Source organism: Mirounga leonina, unplaced genomic scaffold (genome assembly GCF_011800145.1).
Source record: "Mirounga leonina isolate KUSES-001 unplaced genomic scaffold, KU_Mleo_1.0 Mir_166, whole genome shotgun sequence".
NCBI classification, from domain to species: domain Eukaryota; kingdom Metazoa; phylum Chordata; class Mammalia; order Carnivora; family Phocidae; genus Mirounga; species Mirounga leonina.
In genome coordinates, this window is record NW_023270418.1 from 28,782,615 (window position 1) to 28,804,478 (window position 21,864).

A 21,864-nucleotide genomic window follows, 5' to 3' on the forward strand; every position below is an offset into this window, starting at 1 on the left:
CCCTGGCCCAGAGCGTCTCCTGGCTGTGAGCTGACACGCCTCTCGTGGGACACACTCAAGTCTCTAGCCCCCACGGAACCACTAGCCATGGTCAGGGAGCTGAATGATACTTGTGCAGACCAGCAGGGGCCCGGGCAAGCAGCAGAGGTGCGGCGGTGGCCCCTTTGGGGGGACATGGGGAAGCTCTGGGCCTACCAGAAAGAGCAGTCCTAAAGCCCAGGCAGTGTGTGTTCTCAGCAGATGCACAAAGCGGACTCAAGTCAGAGCTTTGCAACTTGGCTTTGAGCTAAAGCTTGCCACGCTGTGGGCTTGGTTATTAGGCCCTGGACACAACTCGTTGCCATGTGAGGGGGGCCGGGGGCCACAGAATGACAGAAGAGCTGTCCGACCAGCCACGAAAGTCACTCCCCGGAGGCATCACTCTGGTGCGTGGTAGGGCTCCTCAGGATGTCCAAGGCCAACAAGCATATGAAAAGATGAGCTCAAGGGCATTAAGCATCAGAGAAATGCACGTCAAAACCACAGTGAGCTATCACCTCACAGGCAATTATCAAAAAACACCAACGTTGACACGTGTTGGCGAGGATGTGGAGAAACCGGAACCCCTGTGCACTGTTGGCAGGATCGTAAAATGGTACCACTTCTGCGGAAGACGATCTGGAGGTTCCTCGGAAAACTGAAGACAGAACGGTGGCATATCACCGGGCGAACCCGCCTCTCGGTAAATATCCAAAGGAACTGAAAGCAAGGCCTCGAAGAAATCACTGCTCTCGCGCATCCACATCAGCATCATTCACATTAGCTAGTAGGTGGGAGCAACCCACATGTCCAACAAGGGATGGATGGGTAAAGAAAGTGTGGCACGTACAGACGATGGCAGGAAGTTAAGATGGTAAACCGCTTTTTACCCCAATGAAATAAATGAAAAAGGGGTGGGGGAGGGGCTGCAAAGGTCACGTGGTCCAATCTTCCCAACTCATGGAGGAGCAAACTGAGGCCCAGACAGGAGCCCCGTGGCCCAGGTACACAGTCCCGGCAGCATCCAATCCGGGTGGGCTTGGTGGATGGTAAAACGTGACACAGCAGAGCAACGTGAAAGGTGCGCGCATGGGCTCAGGCTCGATGGCCACGGTTGGAGCTAGCTTTTTTTTTTTTTTTTAAAGATTTTATTTATTTATTTGAGAGAGAGAGAATGAGAGAGCACATGAGAGGGGGGAGGGTCAGGGGGAGAAGCAGACTCCCTGCTGAGCAGGGGGCCCGATGCGGGACTCGATCCAGGGACTCCAGGATCATGACCTGAGCCGAAGGCAGTCGCTTAACCAACTGAGCCACCCAGGCGCCCCTTGGAGCTAGCTTTTAAGAGGTGACCACAGATGCCGGGAGCACTTACAGAGTTATCTAGAAATTCACTTAAGAGGAAAAACTCCTGTCCGGCCGATGTCAGTTAAACCTCTCCCAACTCCAAGAGCCGAAGCCCTGAGCCTCTCCCTCCGGAGGGCCCCCAGTCACCCCCAGAAGCCTGAAGAGTGGGGGTGGGGAGCAGCTGTAACCCCGTAAAAATGTGGGAAACAAGCCTAATGAAAATCCAGCTCCGCCTCTGCCTGAGACTCAGTTTCTACGTCTCTGAGAAACAGGGAAAGGCCTCATCCAGCGTCAGGCACAAGGCAGCTGTCTAGTGCAAGGAGTCCTGGGTGCTGGCTCCGGAGCTGGGCTCAGGCATTCCTGTCCTGGGGGCACCCTTGACTGTGTGACCTCTCGGTGCCTCAGGGGATTCATCTGCAAAATGGGGAAATAGTAGTACCTCACGGGAGTTCTCTGAGGGTTAAGTGCACTGGTTTGCTTAAAGGGCGTGGAGCCAGCCCTGGGGCTGATGTTAGTGCTCAGATATTAGCTACTGTTGGGAGGTCCTGAGCCAGATTGTGTGCCCCTGGGTCCCCCACAAGCACCCCACCCGCTGTTGTTTGCCCACCACAGCCCTGCCTTGGCCTGACAGGAAATCCTGTCCTGGGGGCAGGCCAAGCGAGTCGGCTGTGGGACCCTCTGCCAGGGCTCTGAAATGTGGCCTGGTGTTTCCTCGGCCTGGGTGGCTCATCCAGGGGCACAGAAGCTTCAGAGCCCAGACCTTCATTCTCTTTCTCCCCCAGCTGACCCAGGACTGACCAAGAGGAGGGCAGAAAGAGGCGGGTATGCAGGAGAGGATGTTGGGATCACCCCGTGAGGAAGTGGGGGAAGGAAGGGGGAATCTGCAAGGCAGGAGACCAAGAGCGAAAAGGCTCCTGGCTGGAGAGGGTGATAGGGTTGCGTGGCCTTGACAGAGTCCTGGCCAGCCCACAGCCGGCCTCAGGCCTCAGGCCAGTAGGGACCCCCTCACCAGCCCCAGTACACACTGACCAGAAGCTGCTATGCTCCCCCCTCCCCGGGACCCCCACGGGCCTGGACCCACACCCCTACAGGTGGGCAGGGGATCTGGAATCACAAGATAGCTCCCCAGGTCCACACCTTGCTAAGATGTCTGCGCCGCTGGCAGACATCACCAATCGATCCCGTCACTGTCCAGCTCTCGCCAGGCAGCCTCGCGACCTCTAAGCTCCCGTTAGACAGACACAGGGAGACCAGAGGGTGATCTACCCCACGAGACAGCGCGAGGGGCAGCCTCAGCACCGCTGCTCTCCCCACAGCAGGCCCCTCGGCAGAAAGCCAGGCTCGGCCCTGAAAACCCACAGCCCCACGGACCTCTGGAGAGGCCTCGAGTGGTACTCCCCACAGCAGTCCCTTCAGGATTTGGGCCTAATCCCAAGCACGAGGGCGGGCTACGGAAGGATTTGGTTTCATTCCTTTAGATGCCCAAGCCTTGGCCCGAACCCCAGGGCGCAGGAGTGAAGGCGCGTGGCGCCCAGCCTCTACCAACAAAGCCTTCCTTTATTAAATAGAGATCGTGTTACATTCCATCCAAAGGAGGAAATCAGCTGTGGTGAGGGATGTGTCCAGGTTGGACCCCAGTCCCAAGTGGGCTGTGAGGAGTGAGGAGGGGCCTGGGTCCTCCCCACCCTACCCCAGTCCTGTGTGCAGGGCTTGGCGGCCTCAGCCCCCATTGTCTGAATGGCCACCCACAGCTGAACACAGACACTGGTGTCCTGAGGCCCTGTCTGTGTTTTACTTCGGGAGAAAAGTATCCTAATCCTTCCAACGGTGGTGGGGGCAAGGCCTCCCTGAGCACAGGGCTCAGACGGGGGAGGGGGAAGGTCAAGGGCAAGGAGGAGGGGCCCTGATCCACCTTAAGAACAGTTTGGGGGCAGTTCTCAAGCAGATCCAGGTTGGTGTGGAAGTCCCTGACAGCCCCTTGTGGCCCCACCGCCCCGCGGACACCGGACACAGGGGGCCCGCTGGGGGCAGTCCGACAGGGAGGCCACCTGGGAATGGGTGAGGGATGGCCACCAGGGGGCGCTGGTGGCCCAGGGCTTGGGACCAGAGGTGGGGGATACCCTGGAGATCAGGCCACCCAGCGTGGCCCCTTTCTGAGGACATGGCAGCAACAAGGCACCTGCAAGCAGCAGGTCCCAGGCCCGCAAAGGGGGTGCTGCCCCGGGTACCCCCTCCTAAGGGCTGAGCCCCTTAGTGTGGGTCCGAGCTCCTCGGTCTTTGGTGCTTCCTTGGAAGTCTCCTGGCGGCTGTGTGCCACTGATGAAGGGAGACGCGTCGGCTCATGAGGTCCTGTCTGTCCCAGGACAAAGGTTTGGTACCAGCTCAGCAAGGCGTCCGCAGCCTGGCCATCTGTCCATCTGCTCAGCTTCTGGCTCAGGGCCGGATCCAGGACTCTGTCTTCCTGTCTCTGTGCTGGGGCAGGGGTCAGCTGCTGCTGAGAGCCCCCCTCTAGGCCTGGGCCATGCCCTAGGCCTCCTGGGGGAAGAAGCCGAGCTTGGCCAGCGACATCTCCTTCCGCAGCCTCGTGATCTCCCAAAACATCGGCTCCGCTGCAGGCGGAACGAAGGTGGACAGCTCAGGGACAGGGTCACCTCAGGCAGATGGCCGGGTCCCTCTCCCCTGGCTTTGGGCAGGGCAGCTGGTAGGCACCTAGGGCTCCCCCAGCCCCCCAGCACAGATGATCTCAGTGAGTGGCCCGACCTCTTTGAGGCTCCACACTGAGGCCCTGCAAACTGTTGAGTGCTGAACAAACTCTGCACCACCATGCATCGCCCCCCAGCCCAGCACCGACATGCATGAGCACACTGCCACACATTTGGCAGGCCACAAATGCTTTCCAACCCCATCTCCCTGGGGTCTCAGAGACCCTGAGCCGTCAGCAGAGCCACGGGGTCAGTCCGAGTTCCCCTCCAAGGCCAAAGCTTGATGCCCAAGCTGGGGAGGAGAGGCTCAGACTTCAAACTGACAAGCTTGGTGGAGGAGCGGGATGCTAGGCCTTGCAGAACAGGGGTAGAGGGGACAACAGGTAGATGGAGGACCTGCTGGGTGGGCAAGGGTAAAGTGGGAGGCAGCAGCTGGTGTCAAATGACCATGAGGAGGCCACTCCCAGTGAGGAGGAGATCCACAAGGGACACCCCATCGTGCAGGGCTTCCAATGCCAGGCCAGTAACAGGGAGCAATTCCCACAAGCCCCGGGGCCTGGGAGAAGTTTCTGGCGGGGAGAAGGCAGCGGGACCTGGCAGAGCCTGGCAGAGTCTTCCCCTCTGTCCAGGCAACAACGCGCATAGGTTGACCCCACCGCTGCTGGCCCGCCCGCTCCCTCCCACAGGCCAGCCCCGCCGGCCACCAGGGGGCGCTCACCTTCCTGACGCACCAGGCCTTGCTGGATGTAGCGGATGTAAGTGAAGAAGTTGCACACTGCAGTGATCTGGGGGCAGAAGCGGGGAGGCTGTGACCAGCCAGCCCTCACACTTGGGGTCTCCCCAAAAGCCAGGGCAGATCAGAGACCAGAGTGGGAAACCCCATGTCCCATCAGAGCCAGGTAATGCTCCCTCAATTGAACAGGGCTGGGCTCTAAACTTTAATTACCTGGGCGCCTGGGTGGCTCAGTCCGTTAAGCATCTGCCTTCGGCTCAGGTCATGGTCCCAGGGTCCTGGGATCGAGCCCCGAGTCGGGCTCCCCGCTCAATGGGAGAGTCTGCTTCTTCCTCTGCCTCTGCCCCTTCCCCCTACTCCTACCCCCCCTCCCCCTCACTCTCTAATAAAATCTTTAAAATATATATATAAATAAAATAAAATTTAATTACCAACAGTGGTATTAGTACTACTCCCAATAAAAACAACAGCAGCAGCTAACATTTAATCCAGCACATGCATCCAGTGAAGCAGACATGCTTATTATTCCCATTTTACACATGGGGAAAACAGAGACTCCAAGAACAAAGCCACCAGACAACAATTACAGAGTCCACAGAGACAGTAAGTGGCTGAACTGGAAGGTGAAACCAGGCGGCCTGCCCTTGAATCCACGCTCATCCTGAGGGGCCTGCCTGCTCTGCGTGCTGGAGGCCCTGGCCAACCAGGCCTTGGCCCAGTGCTCCTGGTAATGCCAGGATAGGCAGGGGGATCAGAAGCTGCTCACTGGGGCTGCCCTGGATCCCCAGGCCTGAAGCCCCCAGCCTGGCCTGAGGCCTGCTCCATATGCCCTATGCTGGGCACCGCGGACCCCAAGTTGGCTCAGACGTGGGCCCTTCTACTCTCCTCTGCAGAGAGGGTGCTGCTGGTACCCTGCCCAGGCCCCTTCCCCAGGCTGGGGCCCCTCTCCCCATGGCTGAGAGTGTTGGCCACCAAGGGCTCATGGGTGCCCCTCTGTCCCCCCTAGCCCTGCATACCACAGCCAGGGGGGTATGGCTGGGGGCTGGCTGGCATGCGGTGTATAAAAGGCCAGCCCCCTTGCCTCCGGGTGGAACCCACCCTGGGCTCCAGAGCCCCCGTGGATCAGGTTGCAGCCAGACTCCAGCCGAAGCCACACCCCGCCATTCTGCTTTCCTCAGTCCTCCTAAGAATGGCATAAAATCCTCATCTTAGGCTCGGCTTTTAGGGAGCCCAGCCAGAGACAGGGCAGAAGGTGGCCAGCAGCTGTGCCCCAAAAGCACCCACTCAATGTCCAGCGCCCCGGGGGGAGGGACGCCAAGCGTGTGGGGGCCCACGGGGTCCAGAGTTCCGGGGGGGGGGGGCCCTCAAACACATAGGAATCCTTGCCAGCCAGGAGGACAAAGTGGGTGCAGGGGGTTGGTGGCCCAGGCAAGCGTGAGAGAGGGGTGCCCCAGAGGGGACTAAGCCGGTGTGGCTCAGGAGGGGCTGTGGTGAGGTGGCCAGTGGGCCCCCACGGGAGGCTGGCGAGCAAGGAGAGGCAGGGAGCAGTGGGGTTCTCTCCCCAGGGCTGTGCTGTGGGGACAGAAACCTCTTCTCTCTATGGATGCCACATTCCTTGGTCTCTTCAGGGTGGGGACCACCTCCTAAAACTTCACACGGTTCTTGTCTCCCATCCCAGCTCTGCCCGACGCAGAGACATGCAGGCCTTTGGAAGAAACAGAGTTCTACAGTGTTTTTTTAGTTTTTATATCTACAGATACAGTTCTGCCGGGCACAGAATGTCTGGTGAGGCTCCTTCTGTTGAGCCCTGGTGGGGATCAGAAAAAGGCCCCTGGAGAGGGCTCTGGGCACAGAGGCGCGGGGCGGAGGCTGCAGGGAAGGCGGACTGGGCTCAGAATGGGGAGGCCCCAGGGCCAGGTCACACCCCCCCTTTCTAAGGCACAGACTCCCCATCTGCAAATGGAGCTCAGCTCGTTGCTGTGGGGTGTTTCGGGACAATACACTGGACACCCTGCGGAAGCTTGTCGGGACCAGACAAGCTGCCTAGCAGCGGGGCCATCTGTCCACCTTAATCCCTATGAGCAGCCTCTAGTAGGTCAAGGGCAGGAGATGGTTCCTACAAAAGGGCCCATCCACTCTGTGCTACCTGTGCACCAAGCTTCAGAATCTTCTAACGCATTCTCTTTGGTTCCTTATAATCCTATTCACGGTCTGTGAGGAGACAGAGGAACGGGGACCACCCGCCCTTATCCCCCAGCTTGGGGACCACTGACCCAGCGTGGGCCACTCGGCAGGTGAGGAGGGAAGCTGGGATTCCCGGAGGCCTCGTTGAATCCACCACTACTGTCAGGCCTCAGAACCTTCTCAAAAGTCTGGGGCCAGAGCCTGAGCTGGGAGGCAGGAGCCTGGAATTTTAACCTGAATTCTAATGTCACTCCCATGATTAGGTTTCGGCAAGCAAACAGGTACCTCAGTCCTTCACGCCCCCGCCATCCCCCGCCATCCCCCGCCGCCCCGAGGGACTGAGTCCTGCCAACAGCCATGTGAGCTCGGAAGAGGACCACTATCTCCAGAAAGCAGGCAGCCAGCCTACCCCTTGACTGCAGCTCCTGAGCCCCTGAGCAGAAGATCCAGCTAAGCTGTGCTCACTCCTGCCCCAGGGAGAGCATGATAATAAATGGGGGTTGTTTTAAGCCACTAAGTTTATGGTAATTGGTTCTGCAGTAATGACAAACTAATTCACCAGGCTTGGCTGTGTGGCCTGAGTCGGTCTCCGTACCTCCCTGAGTCTGTGCCCTGTTCTGCAGATCAAAGTTGAGCTCCTAGGCTGGCCTAGGGTCCCAGCCCAGGGGGCCCCTAAGAAGCCCAGTGACCCTCCCACTGGATGACTCACCCTGGCCCGGGAGGACGGCGAGATGTAGTAATGGCTCTCAGAGTCCCCAAGCCGGATTCGGTGGCGACAGGCACGAGCCAGCCCGCTCAGGGCACAGGTACTAGAGGAAAGCAGAGGGGGTCGTGGGGGCTGGCGGGGGCTCGCCCACCCAGCTCATGCAGGGAGGATGCAGCAGGCAGAAGGATGCACCAAGGGAGGGAGAGGCAAGCGGACCTGGGGCTGGGGCCTGGCATCCTCTCCCTCGACCCCACCTTCCCCAGGAGCCGGGGGCCAGGCCAAGGAGAGACCCTAGTCCCTGGGATAGACCTTTGACCTAAGCTGGATCTCACCCCTAAACCCCTCACCTTGCCCCTAGTGGGCAGGAGAGCCCAGTGCACCTCATGCCAGGTATCTTATCAAAGCTCCCCTCTCTGCAGCCCCTAAAAACGTACCCCCTACTTTACGGGGACTCTCAGGCTCAGTCACGCCTTCCCCAACTAAACAGGAGTCCATTCTCTCCTCCACTTGGTCACCGAGTCCTCAGGCTAGGTCATGCCAGCAGGACCTCTTGCTTGAATCCCCTTAGCTCCTCCAACCAGCCCTTTGCCTCGTCTCTCCCCTTCTCCACATTATAGCCAGGGGCTCCTCCAAAAGCCCACATCTAGCCCATCATCGTTCCCTGCTGCTTTCCTACTGCCCAGGAAACCATTATGGAGACTCCGGAGCAGAGGAAGGTTAAGTAGGCTCCTGGGTTGCAGGACTTATCAGTGCCTTTGCTGCCTCCAGGTTCACTGTGACTCTGACTGGACTTGGCAACTCTCTTTTTAGGAAACATCTATTGATGATTTGGCCTAGTGGGTCAAAGCCCAAACCTCATTCAAGACCTTTTACACTCTGGCCCCAAACATCCTCTGTGGCCTCAGCCCTATCTCCCTACCCACCCCACTGCTCTGCCCACAAACCCAGTGATGTTTCCATTAATACCCCGGTTTCTCATACCTTCACTCATTTTGTTCCCTCTGCCTGAAAGGCCCTTCCCTACTTGGCAAACTGCTATTCATCCTTCAAAACCTGGCTCAAATGTGCCCCTCTGTGCCAAGGCTCCCCCCTGGGGCTTCCCTGGCAGGTCAAATCCTGGGCTGCCGAGGGAAAGTGCTCCCCACCTCTGCCCCTTGTTCCACCCTGGCTGTCTGGTTCTGCTGCGAGCCCTGCTTGATGGCAGCTGAGTCGCAGGAGGGACAAGATACCAGGGCTGTTTGGTTATTTATTAGCACAAGGAGAGCCAACAGCTGACATCACTTACATGTCAGTCGGGGCCCAGAACCCATTGTGGGAGAGAGGATGGGGGTGGGAGAGGGATGCCGGCAGACCAGCCAGGAAGAGGGAGACTCTGGCTCCCAGACTCCCGGTAGGGCCTGGGGATCTGTGACTAGAGGCCGGGATTTGTGCCAAAGGTGCCTCCTTGCCCTGCCTGATGTCAGCCACTGCGCCTCTGCACCCCTCCCCCAGCCAGGCCTGTGTGCCCCACTCCCGCCTCCCGCTTGGGTCCCGGGTCCCTGGCTACTGCCTCGGCAGAGCGCGGGGCTAGGTGTGGCTTTCCCAAGCGGGCAGCAAAGGATGAAGGGCGCTAGGCTTACTTGGTGCTGCCAAACTCAACTGTGGCCACCTTCACGGTGGGCAGCGACTGCGAAGCCACGGGCTCGATGGTGAGCGTGTTGTCCTCCACCGCGGCCCGGACCAGCGCTGAGAGCTGCGACAAAGCAGGGCGGCAGGCCGGGGCAGTGAGGGGCTGGCCTCCGGCTGAGGGGCATGCCCCGGGGCCGGCCGCCCTCTGCCCCGCCTCACCTCCCGCATGGTGAAGTCCAGACAGGGGCCCACGTCCTCCCGGTACACCCTTTCGAGGAAGGGGCAGGTCTTGTCCAGGGTGGGCGATTCCCGCCAGGCCTGGAATTCTGCGAACAGGGTTGTGTCCACCTGCAAGGGAGGGTGAGCCGGAGAGAGTGGTTAAGGCACAGGGGGCGGGGGTGGGGCAGCTGAAGATGGTGGGGAGCCAGGGAGGTTGCGGGGCAGGCCCCAGCCTGCCAGCGGGTCTGTCCCCAGTGGCCCAGCAGGGGACAGAGCTCCAAGGAAGAACCGCCTCCTTCCCTTTGTACCAAGGGCCTCAGAACTCAAACTTTCATAGCCAGGTGTGCTTTTAGCTTCCCAGCTCTACAAGGTTGCAGACTTGGGTCCAGGGCCTCGTTCTGAAGCCCCTCTCTGCCTCCTGGAGGAGGAAAAGCTGAAGATGGGCCCTGCAGGTCCCCCCACCCGCCCCCCGCACACACAGACACATGCACACAGAGGGAACACACACGGGGCCGCCTACTCGGGAGAGACGACTGGCTGGCCGCCCTGGGGCGCATGCAGTGTGAGTGAGGCTGGGCGGGGGCAGAGGGGCGGCCCCTCTCCCCAGCCATTACCTGTCGGGAAAAGGAGAAAGAGGTAGCAGAGGTGGGGGCCGTGAGCGGCTCCCCAGACAGGAGCTGCCAGGCCGGCTCGTAGGTGAGGTGAACAGCTTTGCTGGGGACCACGCAGAGGAGCAGGGAGAGGAGGGGGGGCAGCCCAGGCTGGGGGGGGGGGCGGCGGGGCAGACAGACAGATGACAGGTGCACAGAGACAGACAGGAGGAAGGAGATGTTAGTGTTCAGTCAGAAGCTGAGAACTCGGAAGTAGGGGGCGAGGCCTGGCCTGCGTCCCTTCCTTGGAAGCCCCAGAGACACAGGGCAGGATGGAGCTGGGGGCTCAGAGACCACAGGACCCCGAGTCCCATGTAGCCCTTGTAGGGCTCACTGAGTGCGGCCCTGAGCTGAGCTCCTGACACCCAGGTCTTATCAGTCACCATGGGCATTGGGGAGCCCTTATGTGAGGAAGCTGAGGCTCTGGCAGGTGCCTTCACTTGCCCAAGGACCCACGGTCAAGGACATCACAGCCCACTGCCCAGCCTGGACCAAATACCCTATGTACCCAAGGTGAGGAGGGAGGGAGACAGCCCCCAAAGGCTCTGCCTGTCTACGTACCAAGGCAGAAGGCGCTGAGGACCCTCGAATCCAGGGATGTCACGAGCTGGTCCTGGACCTCAGGGCTGCGGGCATGCAGGGCCCAAGCAGCCTGTCCCCAGAGGCCCAGCAGTAGCCTCCTAGGCCCAGGGAAGGTGTTTTCCCGAAGAACTCCCCCATCCCCCCCCACCCAGGCCAGGCCCTCAGGCCCCAGGCCGGCCTCAGGTGCCCAGAATACCACCTACTGCTTGGAGGGGCATGGAGAGGTGACCAGGCCCTCACGGGACCCATGAGATGTACACAGGGTACACACAGAGGCTGAGGGCCAAACCTCATTATCACAAAAAGGCTGCCCAGCCTTCCCAGAGGACACAGAGGCCCGGGGATGGCAGCCCAGGCTCCAGGTCACAGTGTGAGGCGTCAGGCCTCCCCACTGGGCCCCACTGCCTGGCTGATGCTGGACACCGTCTCCCTTTCCCGTGTCCACTGCCCACCCACCACCCCTCACCTCTTTGCCCTCCTTGTCCAGGGTGAGGGTATGTCCAGCCGCGGGGCACACAGCGGGGCAGAGGGTGCTGCCAGTGCTCTTATGACGCAAGTGGCCCTTGCGGGGTCCGGCCTTGGTGGGGCTCAGCAGCTGTGGGTGGAGCTCACGGTTGGGGGAGGCTGGTGTGGATGTGAGGACCAGTGTCTTCAAGGCGCTCACCTCTGCCTGCAGCATGTCGATCTGGCCGGGATGAGGTGGCCGTCAACCACCGGCCACCCCAGCTCAGGACAGCCTGTCCTGACGGTGACCGGTACCTAACCCCCCTGCTACCCCTGGAACAGCCTCTGAGGTGGGGACTGAGGCACCCATTTTACAGATGGGGAAACTGAGGCTCAGAGCGGACCCATGGCCTGCCTGGCGTCACACTGTACGCCCAGGCTCTGTTAGATGCACCTGTCTGGGAGCTGGCCAGGCCTCACCTTGCCCCGCGCCTCCTTCAGTTGCTTTTCCGACGCTGCCTGCTTCATGTTGGCTTCCCGCACCATCTTGTGGGCTTCCTGGGGAGAAGGCAGGCTCTGCATGAGCGGTGAGGAGCCAGCGCGGCCCCAGCGGCCCCACTGCCCAGCCGGTCCCCCAGCTGGCCGGCCCTGGTACCTCGAACAGGCTGGCCGTCAGCTCCTCTAGCTCCCGTTCTAGCTGCTCCCGCACCTTGGACAGCCGCTCACACTCTTCGTCCTTCAGCTTCAGCTCCTGGGGGGTTCCACGGGGTGGGGGGGGGCTGTCAGCCCCACGGGGACCCCGGCCTGGGGGGGGGGGGGGGGGGGGGGGCATCGGGCCCACTGACGGGGCTCCACTGTGGGGGGCCTCTGAGCGGGCCTCTGAGCCCCCACCTCCCTTCCTCTGTCGCCCTACGGTTTAGGATGCGTTTCCCACTTAGCATGTAGCATGATGTCGAAACACCAACCGTCAGCCTATTAGAGCTCAGAACGGGCATTCAGAGAAGTCAAGACTTCAAAAAATCCTTCCAAAGTCACAAGAACTTGTTTCTCCTCTGCGCTTCCCTCGCGCCCAGCCCCGGCCTCCATGCGGGGTGCTCTGGGAGAGCCCACAGCACCTCCAGGTGGGCCCCTTGTCCCTGCCGTTCCCCCCCCCACCCCCCCCCCCCCGCCCTCCAAGCCCCACCTTCTGGGCTTTGTGCAGCTCCTCCTTCAGGAACTCTGAGCCCTTCTCCCGGATCTCCATGGAAGAGCTTCGCAGGCGCAACACGTCCAGCTGGGCGGCTGCAGGGCCCTCCTCCCCTCCAGGGGTCTCCGCCAGGCCTCTTGGGGACTCCCTGTGGCTTTTGCAGGGGCCCACGCTCTTCCAGGGGACCGGGACAGCTTCGAGGGGCGGCGGGTGGCCCTCGTCTGGGTGGGGCTGGCTGCGGGCAAACAGCAAATCCAGGGTGGGGTCCCGAGACCCAGATCTGAGCTGAGGGACCCACCCTGGGCCACATGCCTGCCACTCTGGGCCTGGTCTGGGCCCCGTCTGCAAGACAGGGACACTACCTGTGAGGCTATCACTGGGTTGTCCCAAGGGCAGAGGGACCAAACACGTGGTCTCCTAGGGGCCAGGACAGGACGCATTCATCTTTGTCAACCACCCTCTCCAGCCCAGGGCCTAGGGCTGGGCTTGGCACACAGTAGGTGCTCAGTTCGGGTTTGTCCAGCAGGTGACTGTAAACGTGTCAGTGCTGAGAATCTGAATCTCCATTTCTACAAAGCGGGGACATCCCCTTGGTCCTACCTCTAGGGTCACCGAATGCATCTGACGTGCATAAAACCTTGGCCCACAGGGGGCACCTGGGTGGCTCAGATGGTTGAGCATCTGCCTTCGACTCAGATCATGATCCCAGGGTTCTGGGATCAAGCCCCGCATGGGGCTCCCTGCTTGGTGGGGTGTCTGTTTCTCTCCCTCTGTCCTTTCCCCCACTTGTGCTCTTGGGCCCTCTCTCTCTCAAATAAATAAGGTCTTAAAAAAAAAAAAAAACCAGCAAAAACCTTTGCATACAGGAGGAACTTAAATGGGAACTGCCTTCTAGGCTACTGTTAATGCAAATGTTATGCAAATTAAAACCCACTTAGTGTGGGCGGGAGAGGGAGGACCCAGCCAGGGCCCCACAGAGCTGAGGCAGGAAGATTCTGCCAAACAACCCAGGCAGGGCAGACCGTCTTCCTGCTCCCTGAGCCTTGTGGGGAGCAGTCCCGGCTCGGCTCTCCGCTGGTCTGCCCTGTGACCTCAGGCAAACACCGCTCTCTGGGCCTCAGGACCCTTCTCTCCCTGAAGTTGAAGACCCTAGAGATAGTGCTGCGGCCATCAGCCTCCGTCCCCTCCTCGTCCCGCCCAGCACTGTCCATCCACACCCCCCACTTTGCAAGAGACCCTGCGGAGGGAGGGAGGCAGGAAGGGAGAAGGCTCGGCAGCCAGCAGTGGTTTGTGCCAAGACAGCACCTCTGGACTCGCTCACTCAGCAAAAGCTGGTGGCTCCTGAGCCAGCAGCTTCGGAGCCGCGGTGGCTGGGCTGAGAGTGACAGGCTGGGCCTGGCGGCTGATAAGGGCGGGGAAGTGGAGGGGAGGCAGGACGGAGGAAAGACAAGGCCAAGGGGTCGTGGGCCTCAGGCTTACTGAGGGGAATGTGTGAAAGGCAAGACTGGGGATCAGTCCCTCCTCCCTGTCATCTGGACCCTGAGACGGTCACCAAGCAGCCTCTGAGCTTCGGTCCCTCCCGAGGTAACACAAAGGGACTGGGTGCCCGGGGAAGCCCAGCAATGAGCCCATTCCCAACCCTTCACATGGCCCTGTCCCTGCGCCCAGCCCAGCCTGCCCTCTGCTTTGGAATCGGCCCATAGTGTGGCCTCATGGGTCCTTGGCTGGGTCCCGCCTGGCAGGGACCAGGGCTCTGATAGACGAAGTGGGAAAACACATCTATCACTCCATCAGTAGTGATTATGCCAGACAGGGATCCTTCCTAATACCTCTGGGGGGGGGGGGGGGCGTTGGCAAGGGGTCCCTGAGGCGTGAGCAGGGGCTGTGGCAGTGCCATGGTGGCCCTGGGCTGGGGTCTGCACCCAGGGGCCTCACACTGGCCAGGTGCCACCTGGTTGCTCTGTGCATGTCCTCTCATTTAGAGCTCTCAACAGCATTCGTGGGACTGTCCCCATCCTACAGATGAGGGACGGGGGTCTCAGAGGAGGGCAGAACTTGCCCAGGCCCACATGGCTGCTCGCTCGGTGGCGGTGCTGGACAGGCAGCCAGGGCTTGGGTCCAGGCCCGAAGCGCCCCCCTTCCAGCCGGTAAGTGGGGGTGTGACTGTGGAAATCAGTGCATCTGCTTCAGGATCGAAGGCTGTGAGGCCCAGGCCAACTCGGGAGACTCCTCCTTGGCTGCAGCAGGGAAATCGGACCCCATTCTGGCCCGACTGACTTCTCAGCTTCTGCTCGGGCCCAGAAACTGCCTCCCAGGAGGGCAGGCCAGGGCTGGGGGAGCTGTGGCTGAGAGCAGAGGCCAGAGTCAGGCCAGGCCAGGGTCCACGCCAGGCTCCGAGCTGGGGTACGCACCAGCCCCTGGGAATATCACTACAATTCTCTGAAGCTGCTTCCCACCTTTGGGATGGGGGTAAAAACCTGGAGGAGGCGTACTAAGAACCAGGTGAAGAAGTCACGGGATACAGCACCAGGTAAAGACCGTGCCGTCTGCGGCCACGTTGGCAAACACCCCCACTGCCTGCCCAGGCTCTGGGTCCCACAGCCAAAACCACAGGCCTCAGGGAGGTCTTCTGGCTGACAGTCTGGAGGCTTGGGGCCCAGGGCCATTTCCTCAGGTGAGAGAGGATGGTCCTTGTCACTCAGGCTTGACAGGGGCAACAGACCCCAACTCAGGGGCTGCACGCCTCAAGAGGATGAGCAAGAACTGTGGGCCAACGAGGGGGGTGACCAGCAGGGACGGCATGGGGCACAGGGCAGGATCCCAGGTTTTAGACACCCGGCGCTGGGGGTCTTTTCCTCTGTAAGGACCACCCCAGACATCACCCACGCCCCTGCCGAGGAGAAAAAGACCTCCAGCCCCTCCCACGAGGGCCACCAGTGTGGTCACTAATTCTCCTGTTGGTCCCAAGGGCATGGGCTGGGGTTACAGCTGGACTGTCCCCCATCATTTTCCAACAGATTCTCACTTTAGCCCACTGCTGGGAAGGATGGGACCCAATTCTGCAGCCAGAGGAAACGGTGGCCCTCCATGTCCCCCCTCCCCAGTGTAAAAGCCCAACTCGAAACCCTGTGGCAGAAAGCGTGGGAAGAGCAGGGCCGCCTAGTAGTTACCAACTGCCCAACACCTGGGCCAGGGGTTCAGGAAAGAAGGGTTGAGGAAAGGGGTTCTGTCCTGGGAGAGAAGCTTGAATCTGCAGGCCCTCCCCTCACACTTCAGGGCTGTGAGGCAACTCGGAAATTTCAGAGGAAGGAGGGATGCGAGGGACCCCAGGCCCCATAGGTCCAGCCCAAGCCAGAATCCTCTATCTTCACACACTTCAGCATCCCAGACCAGGAGCTGGAAAACCTGGAGGTGAATGCCCGTGGGGCTGGGGAACTCACTCCTTGGACAAGCATGGGCTACCATTTAAGTTCTTCTGCACCACACCCCCTCCCTGCCCCTCAGTCCAGGTCCATGGCCCTCAGCCTGAACCTTCTCAGCCCCCATTCCCTGCAGAAACAGAGTCCAGAGTACAGGGAAGGCCTGTAGCAGGACCCAGGGCCACTGGGAAGAGATTAGAGGCAGGAGACAGTAAGAGTCAAGGTCAGAGGAAAGTGGGAGCATCCAACATCCCCCATCCTGAAGCTGGCTTCGCTGTCTAGAGCCCACGACAGTTTAGACAGGAAAGGCCCCACTGGCTTACTTCCTCAGGAAACACACGGGGGGTGTGGGGGGGGGAGCAGAAACCGCAATGCTCACCCCCCAGTCCTGTCCTAGGAGGGCCAGCAGGGCTTTTGTCCCCATCCACAAAAAGTGGCAAAATGAGAATGAGGACCCGTGGATTCTATCGTTCCCAGTCACCCAGCAGCCCCCACTGGGCCAGAAGGGCCCCGACCAGGATCCGGCATACTCTTCCCATTTCCAGCCCAACCCGCCTGCCATGAGGTCTCTCTGCCCTTCGATCTCTCCCTGTCCACTGACCAGCGCCCAGGTCACCTCTTTGAACTAAAGATCCCGGTGCTAACGGGCACGATGGATTCCTTAGAGAAGACGGAAGGAACTAGTTAGGGAAGCTCTGAAACGGGGGGAAGGAGAGGCAGGGAGGGCACGCTGGGAGCGCTCACCCTCTGCCCGGGGCCAACAGGGTGGCTGCAGCTGATCTGGTCTGCGGGGCAGGGCCACACACAGGGGCCCTGTTCAGACTCAGGGCCCTGCACCCACAGGCCTTCTGGTAAGCTGGGAGAGCACAGAGGCTGATGGCCAAGTGACTCCTCCTGTCCAGGGGCCCCAGGGGCCCCAGGAGAGGTTTCCCGCATCGGCTCCCCGCCCAGCCTGCAAGCCCGGCCAGGTGAAGCTGACAGAGAAGGGTTGAGGTCGCAGCTCCAAACCCTCAGGACGCCGCTGCAGGGAGACGCTCTCCCCAGCCTGGGTGGCACAAGGAGGTGCCTGGTGTTCAGAGATGGATGGCGACCTGACCGGAACACACAGCAAAGTGGTGGCAGGGTGGGAACAGAACTCAGAGTCCCAGCTCTATCGCATCATGTGACCTGTCACCCAGAGAAATCCAGACGGGACGCAAGGGGATGAATGGTGGTTTTGGAGAAGTGAGGCAGGATGCAGATGGGGTTTGAGGAAGTTGGAGCCAAGTGCCTGAGGGGGTGGCGGTGGGGATGGTGGGGCTTCCATCCAAGGCCGTTGCATAAGCCAGGCAGGTCCTGGCCTCGGAAGGGATGTGCAGAGGGGACAGAGACACAAGACTCTGAGGGGGGAATTGTGGCAGGAACCGGGGGCTGGAGAGGGTGACAGAGAAAAAAAAAAAAAGCAACAAAACTACAGTAATTAACTAATATAATGAAATGGTGCCCAGGACGGGAATAAGGAACTGGGAGGGGGTCTGTCGGGGAAGAGAAAGAGGGTCGCTGAGGCATCTGGGGAGCGGCATGTCCTATATGGGTCTACAGGTGGCTGAGGGAGGTGCGGGGCCAGAGGGAGCGGCTGCAGGCTGAGCGTGCTCTGGGGGAGGGGTCACAGAGGAGTAGAGCGCCACAGAGCCAGCCTGGAGGTCTGAGGAGCAGCCATCACCAGGGTTGGAAGGGAAGGTTCCAGAATGGGGCAATGGTGTCATATATGTCACACATGGGAACAGAGTATCAGGCATGCGAGCCGAGCAGGACCCTGGGGGAGGGGGGTTGGAAGCAGGTGACTCTGGACCACTCCAGCAAGCGGGACGCAGGTGTGTGCCTTGTAGAACACGGAGCAGGGGGCGGAGAAGGTCAGGAACAGCCGTAGGATGCAGGACAGAAGGCAGGGAGGTTGGAACACCTGAATCAGGTGGATTGGGCCAAGCAAGCCTCTCCTCACCATAGCCCCAGGGCCGCCAGTCCAGCCCAGCCCTGCCAGGGAATCCAGCCCTGCGTCTCCCCTGGGAGCCAGCACAAGGCCTGGGACAGTGGGGGCTCACTCTGTGCTGGGGCGGAGCGGGGCGCACAGCACCTGCCTCACATCCGCCTGCTCAGTCCTAGAAGGATCTGACACCTCGAAAATCCAACACATACAGAGTGAGCACCTATCATGTGCTAGGCACCCCATCAGCCCCGATCTGCCCAATCTGCATGACCGCACAGATTTTGGCAGCAACATCCCTGAGCTCCCTTCTGACCGCATTCTAATTCACTCTGCTCCCTGTCCCCCACCACCCTATTGGGCACAAATCTTGGGCAGACCTGGGGAGAGTCTACACCAAGCAGGATTCTAGTGAGGGTCTGAGCTCCTCACACATGTGCAGAGTAAGGAACGGCAGGAGGTATATCCCCACTAGGTAGTCAGATCAAGGAAGGCTTCCAGAAAGCAGCAGCTGGGAAAGGTGCACAACTGCTTCCCAGGCAGGAGGCCCACCTTCCTTCCACACTTCAGATGAAGTCTGAGCCTTCAGACCTCTGTAGCTTAGGCCCAACAGGCAGGAGCTTGCAAATCCAAGCCCCTTCGGGTAATCAAAACCCAGAGCAGTTAGGTGACCTGCTCAAGATCACACAGCCCGTCTGCAGCCCTGGGGCTCCCCAGCATCTTGCTTGTTCCAAAGACAGAGTCCTCCATCCCTGGGAGGGTGGGGGAATCTCATTTCATTCCTGAGCAGTCCATCAGAGCCCGGCCCTCCCTAGAAATAGGTAATATTAGCCCCATCTATCAGACAGGGAAACTGAGACCAGGGGAGAAAACTAACCCAGAACTCAATTTCTGGCCTTTGCTGACCAAGCCCCAAGTGCCCAGCACTGTGTCAGCTGCAGATACTCGAGATGCCACCATCACCCCATCTCAGGACAGGCTTGGCACCCAAGACTATGGACATGAGAAACTATGGGGGATGGGGAGAGGAGCATCCCAATTTTGGGGGAGCTGCCTCTGGGTTCAGAGTTCAGGGCTCCTGCTCAAGGAGTCCCAAGGAAGAGGGCCCACCTGAGCTCCTGCAGAGTCCTGTCACTGCCACCCACCCCAGGGGAGCAGCCCTGGGGCCAGGGCCAAGGGGATGAACTGGCACCAGGGCCTAGCCATTAACGGCAACCATCCCTCACCTACAGATGAGGAAAGAAACTCCAGAGACACTGACAACTTAGCCAGGGCCACTGATCCCAGAGTCTTCATACTCTAGAATAAAGGGCCCAAATATACACCTACCCAGACTGTCCTGAGCCCCTGGGGGCCGCAAGCCCAAGCAGCTCAGTTAGACTTACATGGACAAGTGTGACCCCAGGCAGGGTCCCTTCTGGCTCCTGCTGGGGTCTGGGTGAGCTCCTAGGACACCAGGCCCCCAGTGGATTCTGGCAGCTTGGCCCCTGATCCTTCAATCCCTTCCTCTAATACCCGAGTTGGGAGGGGGGGATCCATAAAAATGCAGTGCTCAAGGAAACCCCCAAACTCTGCCTCTCACTCCCAGGTGTGCAGCTCCCCCTTCTGTCCCTCATGTTTTCCATCTGCATTTATAAAGCACCTCCTAGGTGCTCTGTACCTGGCTAGGCCCTGGGGGTCTAAATGTACATGCAAGAAGTGAGTTATAGGGCGCCTAGGTGGCTCAGTTGGTTAAGCGTCTGCCTTCAGCTCAGGTCATGGTTCCAGGATCATAGGATCGAGCCCCGGGATCGAGCTCCCTGCCCAGCAGGGAGTCTGCTTCTCTCTCTCCCTCTACTCTCTGCTTATGCTATCTCTCTCTCTCTCTCTCTCTCTCAAATAAATAAATAAATAAAATCTTAAAAAAAAAAGAAAGAAAGAAATGAGTTATACTGAGGATCATGTGGGGGTCAGCTTGGCAGCCTGGTTTATCCAGAAGCCTCTTGGGAATATGGCAGGGAGGCTGGACTGGCGGTGGGGGGAGGGGGTCTTCTCCAGGACCCTGAGTCTTTTTGACACTGTCCTTAAAGAGAGCATCTATCGGGCGCCTGGGTGGCTCAGTTGGTTAAGCGACAGCCTTCGGCTCAGGTCATGATCCTGGAGTCCCTGGATCGAGTCCCGCATCGGGCTCCCTGCTGAGCAGGGAGTCTGCTTCTCCCTCTGACTCTCCCCCCTCTCATGTGCTCTCTCTCAAAAAATAAAGAAAATCTTAAAAAAAAAAAAAAAAAGAGAGCATCTATCTACTGATGGCTCCCAGCCCTGTCTGTCTGGCTCTGGCCTGCATGCCTCCAGGGAAGGGCACTCTGGTCATGGATCAGCCTGCAGCTCTCCACCCCACAACCTGCTCATTTCGCCCAGAGACCCAGAGAAGTGAGGCCATACTCTCAAGATCACATAGTAACTCAATGACTGTTTTGCCTGGGTGCCCCCAACATATGGGGTCACAAGCTTCTTCCAGACTGGGATGCCCCTTAAACACAGTTAGCCCCACGCAAGATTGTGCTAACCCCACCAGGTCCCACACAACACTTTCTCCCTGAACTCAGTCATCTTCAGGGGTGGGGGGGGGGGGTGGAGGAGGGTACTTTTCCAAAAAACATGTGCTCTGCTTCACCTTTCCACCCTTTAAGAGGCATGCCTCTCCACACCTCACCCCTGCCAGGAGCCCTTTCTCTCAGCACCCCCTGCTGGGGACAAAGCCCCACTATTCCCTAGCATCTCAGCCCAAGCTTTGCTAGGGGCCATGGAGTCAAGTGGACCTAGACTGCATCAGAAACCCCTCCAGCCTGCCAGCGCCCCCAGAGGCCGTCCCTCACTCCCCAGCTCTGGCTAGGAAAGAGTCCTGTCCTGGGACCCCCCAAGTGGTCCAGTTCTTTACAGGAATACAACCCACCCCACTCTGGCCACAGCTCTTCCAGGACCTGGCCTTCCCAGGCCATGGGGAGGAGGAAGTGTTTGCCCAAGTCCCTGAGAAAACCACAGCCTTCCTGCACGAACATGGCAGGGGACCCACACCAGGTCGGCCAAGGGACTGGGATCACCCCTGAGAGCCAATAAACAGTCATAGGGACTGGGGCCACTAAGCCAGGACCCAGGGCTCTGCTGCCCTCCTTCCGACTGCAGGGAGGTCCTACCCCACACCTCTGAGCTGGGCTGGATCCAGGAGCCCCAGATGGAGGTTCATCAACTTACTAGCGACCTTGGCAGAGACCCAGCCCCCTTTCCCAATTGCACTGCTCTCCAAGGGTTCATCCAGGCTGGAGGGGGGGAGCGCTCCTCCAGGTGCGTACCCCAGACTTACTCTGGCTTGCAAGCGCCGCCCCCCCCCCCGCCCGCCTGCCCGCCCCCCTCTCACTCGCGCTCCAGACGAGCTAGGAGTTGGCGCCGTCATGCCGGGAAGGTCCCCACCCATAGAGAGCCCCCGACCCCTCCCCGCGGGGCGTCCTTCCACCTCCGCCGCGCGGTGGCTCGCGCGTCCCGGGACTACGGGGCGCCCGTCCGCCGCGGGCCGGGTGCACACGCGGCAGGGATCCGCAGCCCCGGAGGCCGCCGCGGCCCGAGCCCGCGCGGTGCGGCGAGCGCGCCCCGACCTACCCGCTCCACATCCCGGCGCCGCCGCGAGCTCCCCGCGCCGACCCGCGCCGCGTCCCCGCCCGCCGCCTGTCAGTCCCTCCGCAGCCGCCCCCCGGCCACCCCCGCCCCCGGCGGGTCACGTGGCCGAGGGGGCGGCCCGAGGACACGTGCCCGGCCCCGCCCCCCCGCCGCCCGCCCGCCCCGGGACCGTGCGCCGGCGGGCGCGGGGGAGGAGCCGGCGGCCGGCGCGTCCTGCGGTCAGCGCTGCGCTCCGCGGCCCGCGGCTGACTCGTCTCGGATCCGCCGGCGCGGCGCGGGCCCTCGGCCACCGCTGCTCGAGAGCCTTGGCGGACGGTCTCTCGGAGCCCGCCGACACCCACCCGCTGGCCAGCACGCCCCTTCCCTGGGCTCCCTGCTCTGTGCCCGTCCTTGGGCAACGTCCTGCAGGGTGGGAAAGGGGCTAGACCCCAAAACAAGTTTTCTCGGGTTTACTC

General features: G+C 60.5%; 1 protein-coding gene across 2 annotated transcripts; it reads right to left on the reverse strand.

The window, feature by feature from the left end:
• Nucleotides 1-1,283: 1,283 nt before the first annotated feature.
• Nucleotides 1,284-21,469, reverse strand: RAB3IL1 (RAB3A interacting protein like 1). 2 transcript variants are annotated; one of them, XM_035012997.1, is made up of 10 exons: nt 21,392-21,469; nt 12,374-12,611; nt 11,846-11,941; nt 11,671-11,748; nt 11,213-11,431; nt 9,515-9,643; nt 9,307-9,419; nt 7,691-7,790; nt 4,783-4,849; nt 1,284-3,971 (listed from the first exon to the last, which is right to left on the reverse strand). In XM_035012997.1, exons 1-10 carry the CDS (start codon nt 21,400-21,402, stop codon nt 3,889-3,891), a joined length of 1,134 nt encoding a protein of 377 aa, XP_034868888.1. In that variant the 5' UTR covers nt 21,403-21,469; the 3' UTR covers nt 1,284-3,888. The 2 variants fall into 2 exon arrangements, with proteins under 2 accessions (XP_034868888.1, XP_034868887.1); XM_035012996.1 differs by having other exon boundaries at nt 11,671-11,766.
• Nucleotides 21,470-21,864: the final 395 nt, after the last annotated feature.